Source organism: Prinia subflava, chromosome 8 (assembly GCF_021018805.1).
Source record: "Prinia subflava isolate CZ2003 ecotype Zambia chromosome 8, Cam_Psub_1.2, whole genome shotgun sequence".
Taxonomy (NCBI): domain Eukaryota; kingdom Metazoa; phylum Chordata; class Aves; order Passeriformes; family Cisticolidae; genus Prinia; species Prinia subflava.
This window is the reverse complement of record NC_086254.1, coordinates 12,437,024-12,456,906: the sequence shown is the minus strand read 5'-3', so window position 1 is coordinate 12,456,906 and position 19,883 is coordinate 12,437,024. Positions and strand designations below refer to the sequence as shown.

Below are 19,883 nucleotides of genomic sequence, written 5' to 3'. Positions count from 1 at the left end.
GCCCAGAGCAGCTGTGGCTACCCCTGGATCCCTGGCAGTGTCCAAGGCCAGGCTGGACACTGGGGCTTGGAGCAGCCTGGGACAGTGGAAGGAGTCCCTGTCCATGGCAGGGGGTGGGATGAGCTGAGTACGGTCCCCTCCAGCCCAAACCATTCCATGATTATCTGACTCCCCTGGGTGCCTCGTGCAGCCAAGGAGGTGCCGCCTGCATGGACTTGGCAGGGGATGAAAGGAGCTGATTTCCCACCACAGCCTGTGCAGAAACATTGCAAAACCTTCTGCTCCTCTGCTGGTTTGGGTTGGATCCTGTTTTGCCAAGGATTTTCCTGGGAGGACTACACCCTGAGAAGGCTGGGGATGTGCTCTGATGGCCCCACTTCCTTAGGGGAGCCTTAGGGGGCTGAAAGAACACCCCTGGACACTCTGTAATGTTGGACCCCCAGCAAATCCCACCTGAGGATTTTGCCTCTGGGCACTCGTTCACCCTGCTGAGGTTGAACAGAATTGGCCCATGAATCTGGCCCATGACCTTGCAGCACCGTGGGCACAATTCAAGTTCTGCTGGAGCATCCAAATGGATGCAATGTGGTTTTCATTTATAGTTCAGTCCCTTTCACTGTCGCGTTCTGGGGGAAGGAGGTTCATGGGTGCTCTCTGGAATAAAGGAGTTAAAATACTTGTTTATCCTCTTCCCACTGTCCCATGTTTTGAACCATTTCCAGGCTGTGGTGGGATTTGCTTTGAAGTTTGTGGAATAACTCCCAGCGGGAGTGGGAAGGTGAGGAGGCAGAGGGGAGGCTTGGTCACGCCAAGTGGAAGTGGTTTATTAATGAAAATATTGTTTTGTTTGTAGAAGGAAGAGTTAATTTTACGAGAACACCTTTGAGGCTTTGCTGATAAAGCAAAGAGTAACCTTTGTTCTTCCTGTTTTTCGGTAGGCTTGGATGAAAGATCAGGATCAGGTTCCTGGGGAACGGCAGATCAAAACAGCTCCACGTTTGACCAAGGAAGGGTAAGGACAAAGCACAAACACCAACTCCAACCAAAACAAACCGGGTCTTTCCCAGGCCTTTCAGAGCATTGGGTCGAACCCTGAAACAGCTTTTCTTGCCCCATTTTGGACGTGGGTTTTGTGAACTCTTTCGGGTTTTCCTCATCCCCATCTCCCCAGGTTTTGCTGCCTTGAGGTCCCCTTGAGGTTTCTCCTTGGAAAACCTCTCCCAGACCTGCACTAGGATGGGCTCCTTTGGCTGCTCAGGCATATCCTCCCTGCACCCGGGGTTGGTGTGAGGAGAGGGGGCCCGGGGCTGGGACAGTCCCCGAAGGAGACACAGATGGGTGGGTCGAGGGATCTGAGTGGGCTGAGGGATCTCATCTGATGCCAAAGCTTCCTGAGCACCCACCTCACAACACTTTGGGAAGCTGAGGAGAGAATCCCTGCAATCCACCACATTGTCTGGCCATCCCCTTGGTGGGGATGGAGAACTGGGAAAGGTTTTGCAGGGAAAGAGTTGAGCTGCAACACCTCATGACTGGGGCCTGAGTATGGGAAGAGAGAAATGCCACAAACTTCACGGAAACGGTGTCATTTTTGTTTCAATGGGTTTGTGGGATTCATTTTTGCAATGGCACCTTTCCCTCCCCTCCAGTCAGTGGCAGAGCTGGAGCTGTGGTGTCAACTCTGATTTGTGTATTTAGGATTTATATATTTATATAAATATATCTAAAAATATGTATTTATATTTATCCAGCCTTTTCCTTGCCCCTCCATCTCTCTGGTTCAGGGAGGGGCTGCCTGGCTCTTACCTGGTGGGTGCCAAACTGCCCAAGAGCTGCCAGCACAGGTCAAAGCATGGTCCATGCCCCTCTTGCCATGTCCCCAGCTGCCGTGTCCCCTTCCCACACCACGGCCTCTGCACTGCCCAGCTCTCCCTTGGCATGAGGATAAAATCCATTCCATGCCCTTTTCACAAAGAGCCTTTGGCTTTGCCCCTCCCTGGGGGAGGCTGGGCCCTGGCAGCCTCGTGTTTTGGGATTGTGCTCAGCATCCCCATGCTCAGGTGTGACTGTCCCCTGTTGTCCCAGCAGAGCTATGGAGAAGGCCCCCACTACGGTGAGCACCGGGACCTGCCAGCCCACAACAGCATCTCCTCGTCACCATTCCTGGGAGCTGGACTCGTGGGTGAGTGCCTGCAGCTGCCTGGCAGTGCCCAGGGCAGAGGACATGTGGCACTGGCTGGCCCGTGGTGGGGGAGTGTTGGGACAGCGTTGCTGTTCCCTGTGCTGGACCTGCTCCAGGTGTTCTCCAAGCTGTGGTCCGGGGAGGTGGTTCCAGAGGGTTCCATCAGTGCCAGCTGTGCCAGCTGTTTTATGTGTGGTTATTTTTCCCTGCTTTATGGTAGCACCCCCAGGCAGTAGCAGGGGTCGATGCCTGCCAGGATGGGCTGAGCGTGCTCCTGGGAGCTGGGATTTAGAGGTGGGAGAGATGCTCATAGTTAAGGATTTATTAAGGATTTGGGATGACCCTGCTTAAGTGGGGAGGTGGCACCAGATGATCCCACCATGGTCACTTCCAGCCAGACCCACTGTGCCTGTGGCTTGCAAGGGGCTGGTGGCTGTGTCACTTCCCAGAGAGCTGGGGGTGCTCCTTTTGCTGCAGTGGGATTTGGAGGGACCTCTCCCATATCCTGCCAGGCTCCAGCAGCCTTGTCTGGTCCCTCCATCCCCAGCTCCAGGCAGGCAGGGACTGCCGAGTGCTGGGGACGGTGAGCGTGACCAGATGCGTGTGACCATTCACCCAGTCACCTCTCCCAGCTCGGGGGTGGGAGGAGAGATTAAGAGCAGAAAATATCCCTCCTGGAGGGCTTAGAGAGCTCTAATGGCATTAGGTCAGGAATTGGGGTTAGTCCTCCCTGTCTTTGCCCACGCAGGGGTGGTTAAAACGCTCCAGCACATGTGGAAGGAGCAGGGCTTGGCTTGCTCGTGGTTGGGAGGGAGGGGTAAGAAATGGGAATCATAAAATAACATAAAATCCCCCCTGTGGATGTGGCAAAGGGGAAAAGCAGAGCAGGGTAGTGCTGGGACAGGAGCAGCCACACGTTGGCCCCTCCTGGCCTGGGTCAGGGCTTGGGGCTCACTGCGAGCTCTGCTCCCCCCTTTCACCCCTTGTGCTGTTGGGGACAATGTTTGGATGTCCCTTGGGGATCCTGTGCAGGGGTAGGAGCCTTTCCGAGCAGCTCCCCCTACCCCTGTGCAAGGGAGGCTCTTCCTTCTCCCCCCGTGCCCAGGAGGATGTAAGTGGAGCACAGAGAGGTGTTTGAGTAGGACAGGGGAGCCTTGCTGCAGCTCAGCACGGCTCGGGGGGGATGTGCGTGGGGGGACCCAGCCCAGCCCATCCCACACCTGGGGCCAAGGCAGCCTTGAGAGTTTCCAGCTGAGAAGGAGCTGCCTGGGGAGGAACACGGAGGTTTCCCCTTTGATGTGTGCAGGGAAGACGCCTTTGGCTCCCTCTCAAAGCCGGGGCTCCACGGCCTTGGCAGCCGCTGCGGCTCTCCCTGCAAGCCCAACCGGTCCCCGGCACGTGGGGCCGGAGCCTCCGTGGGTGATTTCCAGTGGCTCTGGAGCTGAGGGTGAGCGCTGGCCCTGTGGCCAGCAGGACTGTGGCCACACTCTGGCTCCAGGCTCAAGGAGCTGCACCTCCCCAGGGGGGTCAGGGAAAGCACCAGGAGCTCCACCACTGAAATAGGGAACAGGCAGGGGGGAAAGGGTTCCTCATATTTCCAAGTCTCTTTTGTTCCTAAAATTGAGCATGGTTAAAGAAGAAAGCATCAATTCTGGGAGCAGGTTCCAAAATGCTTAAATCAGTTTTCATTGTAGAATCAAAGAATCACAGAATGCTTTGGGTGGGAAAGGACCTCAAAACCCATCCAGTGCCACCCCTGCCATGGGCAGGGACACCTCCCACTGTCCCAGGCTGCTCCAAGCCCTGTCCAGCCTGGCCTTGGGCACTGCCAGGGATCCAGGGGCAGCCACAGCTGCTCTGGGCACCCTGTGCCAGGGCCTGCCCACCCTCACAGCCAACAATTCCTTCCCAGTATCCCATCTAAATCTACCTCTTAGCTCATGTGCTCGGAAGGAAGGACATGGGGAAGAGCAGGGGTGGGATTTTCTCTTCCTCTTTTCCAAGCTGCTTCTGAAAACTTTTAGAGTGGCAAAATGCAAAGGGATAAGGGAGAGGAAAGGCAGGAAAATAAAATAATGCTTCTGTAAAAGCAGAGGAAAAATGGGAGGGAAAGGGGAGTTTTGGAAATGTGTCCCCTTGTCTGCCAGGCCCTGGTGGACAGCAAGGTGCCCCTCAGGGTGGGAAGTTCATGTTAATGGGGTGGCTGAGTGGAACCAGGGAATTTTAAAATCTGAAGAGGTGGAGGTAGCAGATGAGGATGAAAATGTGGTAGTTGATGGATGAAAGGTGTGTGAAACATCTAAGCCCTTCTCCAAGATGAGAATTTTTCTCTCTTTCCCACTCAACCTCTATTGCTTCAAGGAGGATCAGGAACTGCAGGAAGAACCATTTTGGGAGCAGCATGGATGTTCTGTGTTGGCAGTGCTGGGTTAGGCCAGTAGAGAGGGAGGCTGAGCTGAAAGGGCTCCCCAAAGTCATTGTTGGGGCTCTGAGCAGTCAGGGTGGTGATGGCCTCTCCTGGGAGCCCCCATCCTTGGGATCTTGTGTTCCTGGAGTCCATGCATGTCCCAGGGCCAGGCTGCAGCCCCCTTTCCTCTGAAGATGGGCTTTAGGGACAGGGAGCACCTTTCTACAGCAAAAGGACACTGCAGCAGGCAGCACTTGGAGAAATGGAGCAAATGGTGATTTTTTTTTTTTCTACATGGAAAAGGAGGCTGTGCTCTTACCAGTCTTTGGTGGGCTTAGGAGCTGCCAGCCTGAACTTTGATGCAGTCACATCAATCACATCCCTTCCAGGGTGGAGCCTTCCCTTGTCCCTGCAGGCTGGTGGCATTTTGGGACCCTGGAGATCCTGAGAGGGATCCCAGGCACAGCCAGTGCTCCCCCTCCTGCACGAGCCCTGTCACACTCAGACTGATCTGACAGAGCAGGGAGCAAGGGGAGAGGCTGGGGAGCTGCAGAGCAGAGTGGCCCTGTGGGTAGGGGAGCAGGGGAATGTGTCCATCCAGATTTCTGCCAGAGTGTCTCTGTGCTGGGAGCTGGTGTCACAAACTGCACGAGCAGCAAACTCTGTGAGAAAGGCAGGGCTGGAGAGATCTGCCTGGCCCAGGAGAGAGGGAAAGCAGGTCTGAGTCTGAGGAGAGCAAGACACTGCCAGCACATCCCTGAAATCCCTGCAGGGTGAATCCCTGCCCCTTGTTCCTGTCCTGGTTGGGCCCTTTGGTGTCACCCCAGCCCAAGCCCTCCTCCCCTGCCCAGGGTGCCCCTCCCCAGCCCAAGTCCCAGGGGCAGTGGGGAGGGGGCTGCTCCTGGGGTGTGGAGCTGGGGGAGTACAAAGCTCTGATTTAATCCCTGTTGTTCCCTCTGGTGGCAGCCGGAGGGACAATCACTGCCCCTCACCCCAGTCCAGCCCAGTCTCGGGGTGGTGACCTTGTGGATCACAGGGTGCACACTGATCCAAAAGCAGTTTGAAAGGAAAAGCACTGATTTCTGTTCAGCTGTTGAGTTTGAGCTCATGGATGTTCTTTGGATGAACGTGGGTCACGATGGGTGCTTGGCTTTGGGAGGCACCTGCAGCACGCAGCCGAGAGGGGCTGCACTGACACAGCACCTGTGGGAGCTGCTCCCCCCATCCAGGGCACCCACAGCGCTGAGGGTGGTGCCCCTCCTGCTCTCGTTAAAGGCACAGTGTGAGGGGAACCTTCAGCCACTTCCCTCTGCCACAGCTTCAGCTCTACAGGTGATGGGGGAAATCAGAGCTCTCTGCAGGATGGAATGAGCAGGGATTTAGGGCTGTGTTGCACTGGATGGAATAACCTAAATTTGTCAAAAGAGTAAGAAAATACATTAAAAAGTGTTCAAAGGACAGACACAGAGCTGAGGAAGGGTCTGAGCAGAGGCTGAGGGCACTGGGCTCATTCAGCTGGAGCAGAGGAGACTGAGGGGAGGCTCCTCAGGGGCTGCAGCTCCTCCCGAGGGGAGGCAGAGGGGCAGGGGCTGAGCTCTGCTCTGGGACAGGAGCCCAGGAAGGGCTGGAGCTGTGTCAGGGCTTGGGATGGAGCTCAGGGAAAGGTTCTTCCTCCCGAGGGTGCTGGGGCACTGCCCAGGCTCCCCAGGGAATGGTCCCAGCCCCAAGGCTGCCAGAGCTCCAGGAGTGTTTGGACAACGCTCTCAGGGATGCTCAGGGTGGGATTGTTGCGGTGTCTGTGCAGGGACAGGGGCTGGACTGATGATCCCTGAGGGTCCCTTGCAGCTCAGGATATTCCAGGATTCTGTGATTCTAAATCCCCGAATGGAAACACCATTGCTCTGGATGAGGAGCATCCCAGGCTACTGGGTGGGGGCTTTGAACTGGGTGAGCAGGTGTAGAACCAATGTTTGAGCCCTCCATTGCTCCCTCCTCCAAGTTTTCCAGCTTTGAGCCTTTGGTGCTGCTCGGAGTTCTGAGCTTCCCAGCTTGGTATGGGGAGAGGTGACAGGAGCATCCCTGACTGTCCCGAGGTGGTGCCAGGACACAGCAGTGACAGACTGGCTCATCCCAGAGGATGCAGAGGGTGAGGAGGGTGAGAAGGGCTTTTCTGTCTGAAGTCACCAATTTCATAATTTACCATTCATCTTCAGCAGGGACAGGCAGGGAGTGGGATGGTTAAACAGCGAGGAAACTGATAAGCCATAACAGATTTCTTTCTAGTAATTATTTCTAGTAATTAGCTGCCTTTCAGAGCAGTGTTCCTAATCGGGTGGGTATTGTCAGTGCCTATAGATTGAGGTCTTCCTGGACAATGGGTTTAATCAGGGGGTTGTCGCTGCTTCTGGTTTTTTAACTTCTTTTTTTCCTGCCCGTTTTTAATCCCTGGCTGTGTTTTGCCTCCCCTTTTCCCCCAGGCCGGAATTCTAATGGAATTCTAATAGAATTAGCAGTGTGGGGCTGGGGGAGGTGCACGGTGGGTGGTGGCAGTGCCGGGCCTGGGGTGATGTGGGGGCACTGGTTCTGCCAGTGGGTGCTGGAAAAACTTGTAGGCAGCATTTAAATATTTTTTCTTGAGCTGTCAAGTGCAGAGCCAGGAGTTGGACTTCGATGATCCCTGTGGTTTCCTTCCAGCTCAGGCTATTTGGTGATTCTGTGTTCTGTGAGAGAAATGGCAAACCCATGAGTTTATTTAGAAGCAGTTTGCTCTGGTGCCATGATTCAGGGTGCCAGAGCCAATGCCTGACACTGCCAGAGCGGGTGGGAACCTCAGGAAGCGCAGTTTTTATTTTCCCACCTCGTCTCCAATCTCAGGAGCAGATGTGCCTTTGGGAGGAGTCACACAAACGGCGTGGGGGGTTCCTCTGGAAAAGCCCTGGGTGAAGGCAAGGCTGGGGGAGGCATCCCAGATCCTGCAAGAGGGAACATGCTGGGAGAGGAGAGAGGCTGGGAAATGGCTCCCTAGGCAGGGCTGGAGGCAGCATAGGCAGATGAGGGGCAGGAGAAGGAGCTGGCAGGGGGAAAGGCAGGAGGGGGATGCCAGAAAGATCTGGAAATGGTGAATGCTCTCAGCCAGAGTTGGAGTGCACTGACTCCAGATGCCACTGTGCTTCTCCTTTCCAAAGGAAACCTCTTTCTTCTTCAAGGGGTGTATTCCCACTATCTTCTCCTCCTCCTCCCGTAAGATCCCTTTATCCCCATCTGCAGGATTTCAGTAATTCTGCTGGGAGCAAGATGGAGTTTGGGGAGATTCCTGGTGGGTTTTTCCCAAGTTACTGGGACTTGCCTCTATCCTGATCCTTGCCTCTTCCCTGGGGCTTTTCCACCTTTCCTGGTTGGTGCCCTGGGCTGTGGCTGCCAAGGGATGACAGGGTTGGTCTGGGTTTGCCACCTGTGCCACCTCCCTGCCCACAGAAACAGCTCCTTCTGCTGGCAAGTTTAGCCTAGCCTTGCTCAGACTGTGCACCTTTTGAATTTAGGTACATTCCAATCTAGAAGAATTTGCCATTCTTTCTCCTGCCTTATTTTCATAGACAGTTAAATGTAAAATTTCTTCTGTTGAGTTTTTTACTGCATTTTTTCCCTTGTTATGTGATGATGGAAGGTGCAGGAGCTGCCCAGGGCTGCCCTCTCCTTCCCAAATGTCCCCCATCCCATGGGGCACCCACAGACCCAAGGGTGCAGCAGATGCTGAGTGAGGAATGAGAGACATCCAGAAAAGGCTGTTCAAAGGAGCAGTGCAGATCTGGCACTGGGTTCATAGAATCCTAGAATATCCTGAGCTGCAAGGACCCACAGAGATGATCAGTCCAGCCTCTGTCCCTGCACAGACACCCCAACAATCCCACCCTGAGCATCCCTGAGAGCGTTGTCCAAATGCTCCTGGAGCTCTGGCAGCCTTGGGGCTGGGACCATTCCCTGGGGAGCCTGGGCAGTGCCCCAGCACCCTCGGGGGGAAGAACCTTTCCCTGAGCTCCAGCCCAAGGCCTGACACAGCTCCAGCCCTTCCTGGGCTCCTGTCCCAGAGCAGAGCTCAGCCCCTGCCCCTCTGCCTCCCCTCAGGAGGAGCTGCAGCCCCCGAGGAGCCTCCCCTCAGTCTCCTCTGCTGCAGCTGAACGAGCCCAGTGCCCTCAGCCTCTCCTCAGACCCTTCCCCAGCTCCGTGTCCCTCCTTTGGGCACTCTCCAACAGCTTTGGACCCTTCTGATCTTGTGGTGCCCAGAGTGCCCCCAGCACTGGAGGTGAGGCTGCCCCAGAGCAGAGCAGGACAATCCCTCCCTGGCCCTGGTACCCCCAGGACACGGTGGCCCTTTGGGCTGGCAGGACTCAGGAGTGACTCAGATCCAACTTGCCACTGACCAGGACCCCCAGGTCCCTTCCCAGGGCGCTGCTCTCCAGCCTCTCATTCCCAGCCTGTCCCTGCATCCAGAGCTGCCCCATCCCAGGGCAGGATCCAATATTTGCCTTTGTTAAACATCACACAGTGAGTGACTGCCCAGTGTCCCTTCACCTTCCAACACTCATCCAGGAGCGCCCTGGTTCAGCCCAAGTTCTCTGGTGATGGCAGAGGCTGCTGGATGGGGTTTGGAGCACCCTGGGATAGTGGAAGGTGTCCTGCCTATGGTTGGGGGTGGAGCTGGATGAGCTTTAGGGTTCCTTCCAACCCAAATCATTCTGTGATTCTCCACTCCAGTCACACATGAAAGCAGCAGTGTGTTTCCAATGGCAGACCTGACTGCTGCTGTCCATCCAACCCCCCTTGGCATTACCCTGCTTTTCCTCTGCTTTAGGAGTAATCAGGGCCTGCCTGATGCCACAACCTGCTGAGTTCTTTGTGCCCGTGGCTGGTGCTGCGGCAGATCGAGCTCTTAAGCTCTTTCAGAAATTAGGTCATTTAGGAGATCCATCCTCTGACATTTTGACCTTTGTTTACTTAATGTTTAAGCCTCTAAAAGGAAATGGCAGCAGCACCCAGAGCCTCTGGCTGTCACTGGATGGAGGGACCTTCCCATCAGGAATAGGGGTCTGGTGCTTGGAGGTTGTACTGGGGGAATCTACTCTAAAATCTTTGAGTTGAGTTCAAGACCTATGTGGTAAGGTTGCAAAAGGAGCAGCCTTCTCTCTTTTCCCATCTGGCACAGCGTACCCAGAGCAGCTGTGGCTGCTCCTGGATCCCTGTTAGTGTCCAAGGCCAGGCTGGAGGGGGCTGGGAGGAATCTGAGCTAGTGGAAGGTGTCCCTGCCCATGGCAGGGGCTGGAATGAGATGATCTTTAAGATCCCTTCCAACCCAAACCACTCTGGCGTTCTCTGGGCCCTGTGCTTCAGGGGAGCCTGATTGGAGGCGTTTTGCTTCCCCTCCCCTCTTCATCTGCTCCCCAAAACCTCTTAGTGGTGTGGGGAGGGTCCTGCCAGGCCCAATGTCGGCCCAGTGCATTAACCTGCATCTTAGTGGCCTCAGGGCTGGCTTTAGGCTAAGCAGATTGGCAAAATCCTGCCCCTCCCAATTTTGCTCACTAAGCCAGACCGGAGGCAGGATGTGATCTGTGATCCCCTTTTCGGGAAGGGTTTGGGGATAGGGGCTGGTGGAGTGCCTGTTCCCCACTAGAAGAGTGTCTGGTTTTGCTTTAGGAGGATGGAGAGAATCCCAAAGGACACTGTTGAGCCTCCAGCTGCTCCAGGCACAGCACAGAACCACTCCCTTTCTCTGTTCCTTGTGTCCTTTGCTGTCCTGGCACCCCTGTCACAGCTGGCTGGGGCCACGCTGTGCCCAGGGCAGTGACCATGAGGCAAGAGAGTGCCAGGATGTTTTGGAGAGGGGATATCCCACCAGGGGTCTGGGCTCCTTTTTTTTTTTTTGGCCCTTCAAAACTTTATTTTCAGCTGTGTGTGTGCAGGGTGAGGTGGTTGTGAGAGAAACCCTCATTGATCCTGAGTGCCAGGACAAGGGGTGATGGCTTGCCACTGCTAGAGGGCAGGGAGAGATGGGATATTGGGAAAAAAATTTGCCCTGTGATGGTGGAGAGGCCCTTGCACAGGCTGCCCAGAAACAGCTGTGGGTGCCCCTGGATCCCTGAAAATGTTCCAGGCTAGGTTGGATGGGGCTTGGAACAACCTGGGATGGTGCAAGGTGTCCCTGGACGTGGCAGGGGGTGGGACTGGATGGGCTTTGAGGTCCTTTCCAACCCAAATCCTTCTGGGATTCTATAAAGTTCCCAGGGGCACACGGGCACGGCTGGCACAGACACAGATCCCAGCTGGCAGCGATGCTCCGCCTGTGAGGAACCAAAGGCTCTGGGAAGCTGAACCTCCCCCAGGAGAGGGGAAGAAGGTGCCCAGTGCCCTGTGTGGAGCAGGAGCTCAGCTCTCGTGTGTGGGATTGCATTTCCTGTTGTCTGGAGAGCACACCCGGGGTCTGGTGAGTTGTCCTGGCCCTTGGTCTGCTCCGGTCCTGCCTCTGCCAAGTCCAGCTGGCCGGGTCTCCAGTGTCTGCAGGGAGTTTTTGGCTCGGGGCTGACACTGCCAGTTTCCATGGCCACAAGCACTTCCCTGTGCTGCTGCAGCTCCAGGCTTTTGGCGTTTATGGACCTGCTCTCCATGAACTTAAAGCAGCTCCTGCTTTAGCAGGAGCTTTTCAGGCTGTCCCTTCGTGGGAGGACAGAGTGAGCTGCCTCACAGGAACAGGAGTTGTCCCTTGGCAGGATCCAGGTGCCTGGAGGCAATAAAAACCCCTCCACTTCCCTCTTACCCCAAACCTTGTCTTTTCTCCTTCTGCAGGGAAGAGCAGTGAAAGAGCCTCATACTCCACGTTTGGAAGAGACACAGGGATGCCAGGACTAAATCAGGTAATGATAAAATGCAGTAAGATTTTCTGCTTCATTTACTGGCTCCCAAGAGTGAGAGTCTGGTAATGAAAACCAGCCTGGATTTACATCACATCTCTGTGCATGGGGTCCTGGGAAGCCTCTGCTCTGCTCCAGAACCTCTCTGGAGTGTTGGGGGTTCACACTGGTGTGTGCTGCTGGCTCAGAAGAGTTGTTAGAGGTTAAAAAATGTTGGTTGTAGCAGCCTCTCACTTCTTTCCCAGTCTTCTTCAGCCTCACTCATTTTGTTATTGTTACTCCTGGCTTGTATTTGATCAGCCATGACACAGCCACGCTGCCTTGCTGGGGAGTTCCAGGGAGTCAGATTCAAGCAACACTTTTCCCTGTGCCAGGCTGGCTGTGGGCAGGGGAGTGTTCCAGGAGGCTCCTTCCCTCACCACCACCTGCCCTGGGCTTTCCCTCTCCCTGTTCAGGAGCATCTCCCAGTTCCCTGCCCACTGTCCTGTGTCCCATTTCTGGGGAGGGAGGGTCTCTGAGCTGGTTTCTGTGCTGCTGCAGCATCATTTGAGTGATTGTCAGATGCAGCTTTCGTTTTATGCTGGGGCTGTTGATGCAGCAGGACGTGGAGCTGCTGGAGCCAGTGCAGAGGAGAGCACAGAGCTGCTCCAAGGGCTGGAGCCCCTCTGCCCTGGGGACAGGCTGGGAGAGCTGGGGGTGCTCACCTGGAGAAGAGAAGGCTCCAGGGAGAGCTCAGAGCCCCTTGCAGGGCCTGAAGGGGCTCCAGGAGAGCTGGAGAGGGACTGGGGACAAGGGCTGGAGGGACAGGACACAGGGAATGGCTTCCACTGCCAGAGGGCAGGGCTGGATGGGAGATTGGGAAGGAATTGTTGGCTGTGAGGGTGGGCAGGCCCTGGCACAGGGTGCCCAGAGCAGCTGTGGCTGCCCTTGGATCCCTGGAGTGCCCAAGACCAGGTTGGACAGGGCTTGGAGCAGCCTGGGACAGTGGAAGGTGCCCCACCGTGGTAGGGGTGGGACAGGATGAGCTTTAAGGTCCCTCCCAACCCAAATTCTTCTGGGACTCCATGATCTCCACAATCCTGAAGGAAACCTGGCACACCTCCTCTTTCAGACACAGCTTGGCCCTGTTGGGTCACCCCACGTGAACCCCGTGGTAGGACCTGCTTGGGAAACAACTTTGCTTCCTGTGGGGAATACCACAGGCGTCCATCCAAGCCCAGAACTCAGGGCAGCAGCCCTGAGATAACCTCCCCTGCTCCCACCAGCATCCAGAAATAGTTTTTCGGGAAGGAGCAAGCACCTCCCTTTGATGTGTGGCTCCAAGTGCCCCCTCAGTGCCCGGCGTGGCCCTGGGGAAACAGTCCCAGCACTGGAGCCAAGGGAGGAGCTTTTGGCCGGACAGCTTTTATTTTATCCATGTACACACACACATATTACATGTTTTAATTTTACACAAATTTGTCATAATTTCCTCCTCTCTGAAGTGAGGATGTTTCCTTTGCTGGAGCAGCTGTGCTGGCTGTGCCAGAGTGGATTTCATTTACCACTGAAGCTGCTCAAAGAAAACCGGGCCCGGTGCCAAGTGTTGCTTTTGGATGTGATGGTTTTGCTGGGCTTTCGTGGAGGAGGGGGAATATAAGGTAACAGAAATGGGGGGGCAAATGGCCGGGAGAGGCCCCGGGAGAGGCGGGCACAGGGCTCAGGATCGGGTGGCAAATCCCACTTGATGTGGAGAGGAGACAAAACCCCCTTGTGGGGGGTGGGGGGAGGCCAGTGGAGCCTCTGTGGCCCCCAGAGCAGTTGTTGCTTCTGGCTCCAGTTTGGGGGAGTGAGGGCAGGCGGTGATCTTCTTTTGTTTGTTTTTGAAAAGATGAAAAGTTGTCTGGTGGAGGTGCCCTGGATGGGGATTTTTGATCTTCACCAAAAATGCCCTTCTCTGGGGCAGAGCTGGCAGGGCATTTCCCCTTTGTTTAACTCTGAACCATCTCCTAGGGCATCCCCAGGGAGAGGAAACAGGAAGAAAACCCCTTTCTCTGGGAAATTGCCTCAAAATCCCAGTGCATCTCCTGCCTGCAGGAGGAGCAGGGCAGCAGCTCCCGGGATCCCTTCGGGTGCTTTCCTTGGCTGCACGCACAGCAGGTCCAGAGCAGAGGAAACCTGAGCAGTGGAACAGATTGCAGGAATGTCACCAGCTGTGAACACACGAGCTCCTCTTTCCCTCCCTGACCCCTTTCTGGAGGAGACGGAGTTTGAAAGCAAAGGTTTTTCTTTCCAGTTTCTCAAAAGCCTGAAATCCTCCTTTATTTCCATGTGTTGCCCTCGGAAGATGGGTCAAAGCTGAGCTTTTGGGACTTGAGGGCCCTTTGCCAGCCTTTTGCAATTCCATGTAAATACACCAAACTTCCTCCCGAGGTGAGAGGGGCAGTGCTGGAGGAAAGGCTCCGTCCCAGGAGGGAGCACCCTGGGCTCCGGCTCCCCCAGCTCTGCACTGCTTCCCAGCGTGCCCAAGGTCAGCTGGCATAAACACAAGGGAGGAGTTTCCTGGCTTTAGAAAGAGGGATTTGGCTTTTCCCTGATAAAACTCAGGAGAAAACCACCCTGAGCAGTGGCAGCGCCATTCCAGGGCACTGGGCACAACATGGGCTGGTGACACGGGGCTCATCCTGTCCTCCTAGACATCAAGGTGAGCATGGGACCACGATGGTCCTACCATGGTACCTGCAAGGTGACCGTGGGACCACCATGTCCCCCACCATGGCACCTCCTGGTTTGCATCCCTGGTTTGCAGAGGTTCCTTGCTGGGGTCCAGCAGGAAAGCACAAGCTGAAAGCCCCTTTTGTTCCTCCACACCTATTCCCCCACCTCCACCCCCATATTTACGGATTTGCTTTCCCTCCTGGCCCCTTGGCTCATGTTTATTTTTCCCCTCAGCTGAATTGGTGTGAAGGTGGCTCAAAGCAGCTCTGTTCTCTCCCAGCAAGTCGTTTTCCAGTGTAATTCCATGGAAGGGCTTTTCTCTCTCCTTGTTTGCAGCCCGGTTTCCTGCCCAGTGAGATGGGAATCGCCAGCCCGAGCACACTTTCCCCCACCGGGGGCAAAGGGGGGTCTCAGTATTTTTCTTACCCCAACAATCCTCGCAGGAGAGGTGCTGAGAGCAGCATAGGTGAGTGACCGCGTGTCCCCCGGTGCCACCACGCCACCTGGGCAGGTGCCCTCATCAGATCTGCCTTTGGGAACGAGGACATGGATGTTGGGAATGAGGGACTGAGGTTGCCATATCTGCCCCAGACATGAATTTGGCATTTGCTCTTTTTTTGGGAGGTAATGCATATGAATATCTCTTTTATATATATATAGAGAGAGATCTAACCTCAAAACTGGGGTGCTCAGAATCAGGTACAATTTCCTTCTTTCTGGAAAATGCCAGATTAGCTGAAAGCAGCAAATGGCATGAGGTTCTTTTAAGAAGACCTCCAGCCACACTGCACATCACTTGTCCTTCCTGGCAAACTCTGGGCTGCCGTGGGGCTGTTTCTGTGGCTGGTGCCCTCCTGGAGCAGCAGAGGCAGGACTGGCAGCAGCAGGGCATAGGCGGCAGCGGGAGGTCTGGGCGCTGTGCCTGGCACACAGGCAGCGTTTGCTGCAGGGGCTCTCCCTGCCCGCTCCCTTTGCAAGCAGGGCTTGCCCATGTCTGGATCAATCTGGGAATAAGCTTTTACTGAAGGCTGGGGCAGGTGAGTTTGACTTCGGAGGGAAGACAAGCTCCAGTTCCCCAGAACTTGTGTTTCTCGTCACAGTTCCCCCTGCAGCCTCCAGAGCCACTTTCCTGCTGCTATTTTGAGCTTTCCTCAACAAGTGAAACCAGAAGTGACCCAGTGATGGGTGCATTTTTCAGTGCTTTTCAGAAAAAGGCACCTATTCTGGTGCTGCCTGGAAAATGATTCTCTAGCATTCTGTGGGATAAATTTCTGCTCTAGAAGTACATCCCAGCAGAGTACTTGGCTTGGCAGGTTCCTGTGTGAGCACCTGCACCCCCCAGCCAGGGCTTTCCTTAATTATGAAAAACAATAAAAAGCAATATGAAAAATAATTTTAAAAATTGGAAAAGTAGTTATAAAAATAATAATGATGAAAAATAGAATTAAAAAAAAAATTAGCTAGTGCTTCCCCTTGAGCCACTCCTGGATGTTTCCCCACCACCTCCCTGAACTGTCCCCTTTCCCCAGGACACTGTGTCCCCATCCAGAGCTGGAACTGGAGAGATGGGCTGTGGTCTGTCCCTGGGAAGCACATCCCTGCCTCCTGCAGCAGTGGAGCCTTCCCAAGTCTATCCCTGTGGAGGAAGCAAATGAAAATACAGCACAACCCTGCATGTGTTCCCTTTCTGCATCCTCTCTCCACAAACCCACCTAAAGTTACAAGTGTTTCCAAACAAACCCCAATGAGGGGTTGTAACATTAAATGTTATTGTATTTATGGGCTCAGTCTGTCCCAACAAGCCCTTGCTGTCCTGGGATCTCTGTGTGGGTGTGAAACCTGCCCCCAAAGGGTGCAGACACGATTTGGAGAAGCTCATCCCTGGACATTTTCACTGTTGATGCTTCCTTGGCCACGGGACATTTGGGATCTCAGCCCTGTCTGTACCTGCAGTTTCCCGCCCCGGAGATTTTTGCTGCAGCTCGTGTCCCCTCCCTCTAACCCCCTTGAAAACTCAAACCTTTCTTCTCTGACCCAGATGGACAGCCCAAAAAGGTTCGGAAGGTGCCTCCTGGACTCCCCTCCTCGGTAAGTGGCAGCAGCACGTTCCCCATTTCCCCATGGCCCGGGAATCATCGCGGGCGTGGGGAGGGGATTTCCCGTGCGGGAATGGAGGAGCGGCGGGAGAGCTCCGTGGGGAAGGGGCCGCAGCCGTGGCCCCGGCCCGCAGCCTGTGCCGTGTTTGACGCTATGTCGCGAGTGAAAGGTGACACCGGCGCTCGGGTTTCGGGTTTCGGGGCCGGGGGAGGCAGCGCAGTTGCGCCGGGGGCAGGCAGCTGAGCCCGCTCCAGGTGTGCGCTGCTTTATAGGAAAGCTGAGCAGCCTGCAGGAATACGCTATCCCTGCTCCCGCGGCTGTTCCAGGGGAATAAACTGAACAATGTCTTTGTGGCTGAAGGTAATGGGATCTCCAGGAAAGCTAATTGGAGCGGGCTGGAGAGTTCCTGCAGGAACACGGGAGCTGTCTGGCGGCCGGGGCTGCATTCCTGGCTGGAATGTTTGCGTGCTTGGAGGGGGACGGCTCTGTCCCTTTGGGCTTTGGGCTCTGTCCCCAGGCCGGGGCTGTGCTGGAGACGTGCCCTCACTCTCTGCCAAAGCTGGTGTGACGCTCCCCCATTCCCCAGGGAACACCCCCATCCATGGGGGAAATCCGTGCTGCGGCATTCCCTGAGGACTGGTGCCTCCACCGCAGGCTCTGCCTTTGGGATTGGACCCCGAGGTGTTGGTTTTGGAGGACAGAGGGAGAGGAGGGCACCGAGACCTTGCAAGGTTGGGCTCACAGACCTGGAGGTTTTGGAGGGTCCGTATGGATCCACGTGAGGCAGAAAACAGCTCCAAGAGTCTGTGTTTTTACAGGGAAAACCTGTTTGAGTCACAATCCATGTCACTGCCATAAGTTTCTGTGTGAAATTTGGAGCTTTAAACCCTAGTCAACATGTGGGGAAAACATTGCCCCAGACAAATGGCCTTTATTGGCCTCAAATTTCAAAGTGCTGGGGCTTGGCCCATCCTGATGGCAGAGCCCTGGAGGGCCCTGATTCCCACAGGAAGAGCTGCTCTTGGCATTTGCCACAACTCAGCCCCTTCCCTGTGTCTGAGTGACACCTGCACTCCAGCCTTTCATAGGATCATGGGATGGTTTGGGTTGGAAGGGACATTAAAGTTCATCCGGTGCCACCCCTGCCATGGGCAGGGACACCTTCCACTGTCCCAGCCCCGTCCAGCCTGGCCTTGGACACTTCCAGGGATCCAGGGGCAGCCACAGCTGCTCTGGGCACCCTGTGCCAGGGCCTGCCCACCCTCACAGCGAGGGATTTCTCCCCAGCATCCAACCTAAATCTCCCTCTCTGCCCTGGCTGTTGCCTCAGCTGCCCATTGATGCCAAAGCTCCAATTTTCAGAGCACGGGCTGGTTCTGCCTCTTTCCCTCCCCCTCCCTGTGCTGGGAGCCCCGGCTTCCTGGTTTATTTTTGAACTTCCACACCTGGGGAGACAGATCCGTGCCTCGGCGGCAGGAGAAGTGTGAAGCAGGAGTGGCCTCAAAGGCAGCAGATCAAAGGCTCTTTCTTGTCTGACTCGCCCATGCAGGAGCCCACCCCGCGTTATCGCTGGACCCCGTGCAAAATAAATAGGTTAATCAGCATCTTATTAAAATGAAGTGCTTTAATCTGTAATTCCCGAGCTGCTTTGAAAACTCGCCGAGGTCAGCGGCTGCAGGACTTGAGGGTGGGTGGGTGAACAGGGAGTGATGCCAAAGGCACCGAGCGGCACCGGCAGCGTGAGGGGGTTCAGGGGGGTGAGCAGTGATACCAGGCAGGGATGGGCACAGAGGTGCCTGTGCTGGGAACCCAGGGCCTTTGGGCTCAGTGCTTTTGTCCCGAGGAGGCCACAGAGCTGCTGCGAGGGCTGGAGCCCCTCTGCTCTGGAGCCAGGCTGGGAGAGCTGGGGGTGCTCACCTGGAGAAGGCTCCAGGGAGAGCTCAGAGCCCCTTGCAGGGCCTGAAGGGGCTCCAGGGGGCAGGGTTACCTAGGATATTGTGATGGACTTGCTGCCTGTGAGGGTGGGCAGGCCCTGGCACAGGGTGCCAGAGCAGCTGTGGCTGCCCCTGGATCCCTGGAAGTGTCCAAGGCCAGGCTGGACAGGGCTTGGAGCAGCCTAGGACAGTGGAAGGTGTCCCTGCTTTGGCAGGGGGTGGAACAAGACAGGCTGTGAGGTCCCTCTGAACCCAAACCATTCTGGGATTCTGCTCAGTAGGTGCTGGGGTGGGGCTGCCCTCAGGGCATGGAGCCCCTTGGAGCCTCCCTGCAGCTCTGGAGCTCCTGGCCACGGGCTGCTGTGTCTGGGCACAGGACCCAGGGCTGGATGTGGCCCCACGTTGGCTGCGGTGCCAGAGGAGCCCGGGGAGGGATTTTGTGCAAGTTGCAGGATTTTGTTGCCACATTGAGTTCAGTGCCTGGGAGCTGTTTCAGGCTGCACATTCCCAGTCTGGTCACTGCTCTGTTTAGCCTCAGTCTGCCCAAAGTCCCACCCCAGCTCCTGCATTTAAGCAAGAAAAACAGGGAGGGAAAAACAACCCAAGACCACAAAGCACGGCAAATCCCAGCACTGGGGCTTTTCGAGCTGCTCTCGCCGCGCTGGCAGATTTTAACCGGAGGAAATGACCTCACCTGGAGGTCCCCGAGGCCGCCGGCGTGAGGGCTGGGGCCGCGGGCTGGGGAGCGGGGCTGGCGCTGATTTACAGCTGCCGGCAGCGCCTGGCTGTGCCCTGCCGCCCGCACACGGCCCGTGCTCAGCCCTGGCCGTGCAGAGAAGGATGGAATCGGCCTTTCACAGCCTCCCCTGCGCTGGGCAGCAAAAGCAAAAATTAGCAGGGGCCAGGGCCAGGATTGTGGTGAAACTCAGCCTCCCAGGATCCAGCAGGAGATGTTCCAGGGGTGGTGGAGCAGGGAGGATACACAGCAAGGTGAACTTCCCCCTGCTTTGCACCCCTGCTCCCTCCATCCCTGCTCCCTCCATCCCTGCTCCCTCCATCCCTGCCATTTTATCCCCGTTGTTTTCTCCGTGGGTTCCTGGCTTGGCTGTTGGTGCAGCTGCCGGGCGCCTGGCCCCGAGCCAGCCCCTGCCAGATGGCGCGGGGCTCTCAGACGTGCTGCACTCCATTCCCTGTCCCGGCTCCCGCTATTTAATCAAATTATAGGAAAAGTCAATTTGCTGGATTCCCGATCTGCACTGCCGCCCCCATCCCCCCCAGCCCACGCGCAGCCCCTCTGCCCACAGCACCCGGCAGCGTTCTGGGGACCAGGGCCTGGAATTCTCTTTTTTGAGCAAGGGACAAAGGGCAGCTGCCAGTGTCTGTCAGGATTCACCCTTCCCCCTCTCTCTTTTTTTGTCTTTATTTTATGAGTTCCCAGTAGAATCACAGAGTCATTAAGGTTGGAAAAGCCCTCTAAAGGTCACAAGGTCCAACTGTTCCTCAGCACTGCCAAGGCCACTGCTGACCCATGTCCCCAAGTGCTACATTCAGACATTGTTTGAACACTTCCAGGGATGGTGACTCCACTACTGCCCTGGGCAGTCTGTTCCAATGCCTGACCAGACTTTAGGTGAAGAAATTTTCCCAACATCAAACCTCAGCCTCCC

At 55.8% G+C, this 19,883-nt stretch overlaps 1 protein-coding gene across 7 annotated transcripts in view; it reads left to right on the top strand.

The window, feature by feature from the left end:
• TCF3 (transcription factor 3) overlaps positions 1-19,883 on the top strand; it is an 83,388-nt gene that overhangs the window by 42,549 nt on the left and 20,956 nt on the right. For 4 of the 7 annotated variants that reach the window (XM_063403115.1, XM_063403117.1, XM_063403118.1 and 1 more), the window contains 5 exons: positions 939-1,012; positions 2,086-2,182; positions 11,424-11,491; positions 14,522-14,651; positions 16,224-16,273. In XM_063403115.1, coding sequence (XP_063259185.1) covers positions 939-1,012; positions 2,086-2,182; positions 11,424-11,491; positions 14,522-14,651; positions 16,224-16,273 — 419 coding nt within the window. The remainder of the gene's footprint in view (positions 1-938; positions 1,013-2,085; positions 2,183-11,423; positions 11,492-14,521; positions 14,652-16,223; positions 16,274-19,883) is intronic. The other 3 variants (XM_063403116.1, XM_063403121.1, XM_063403120.1) reach the window with 1 other exon arrangement.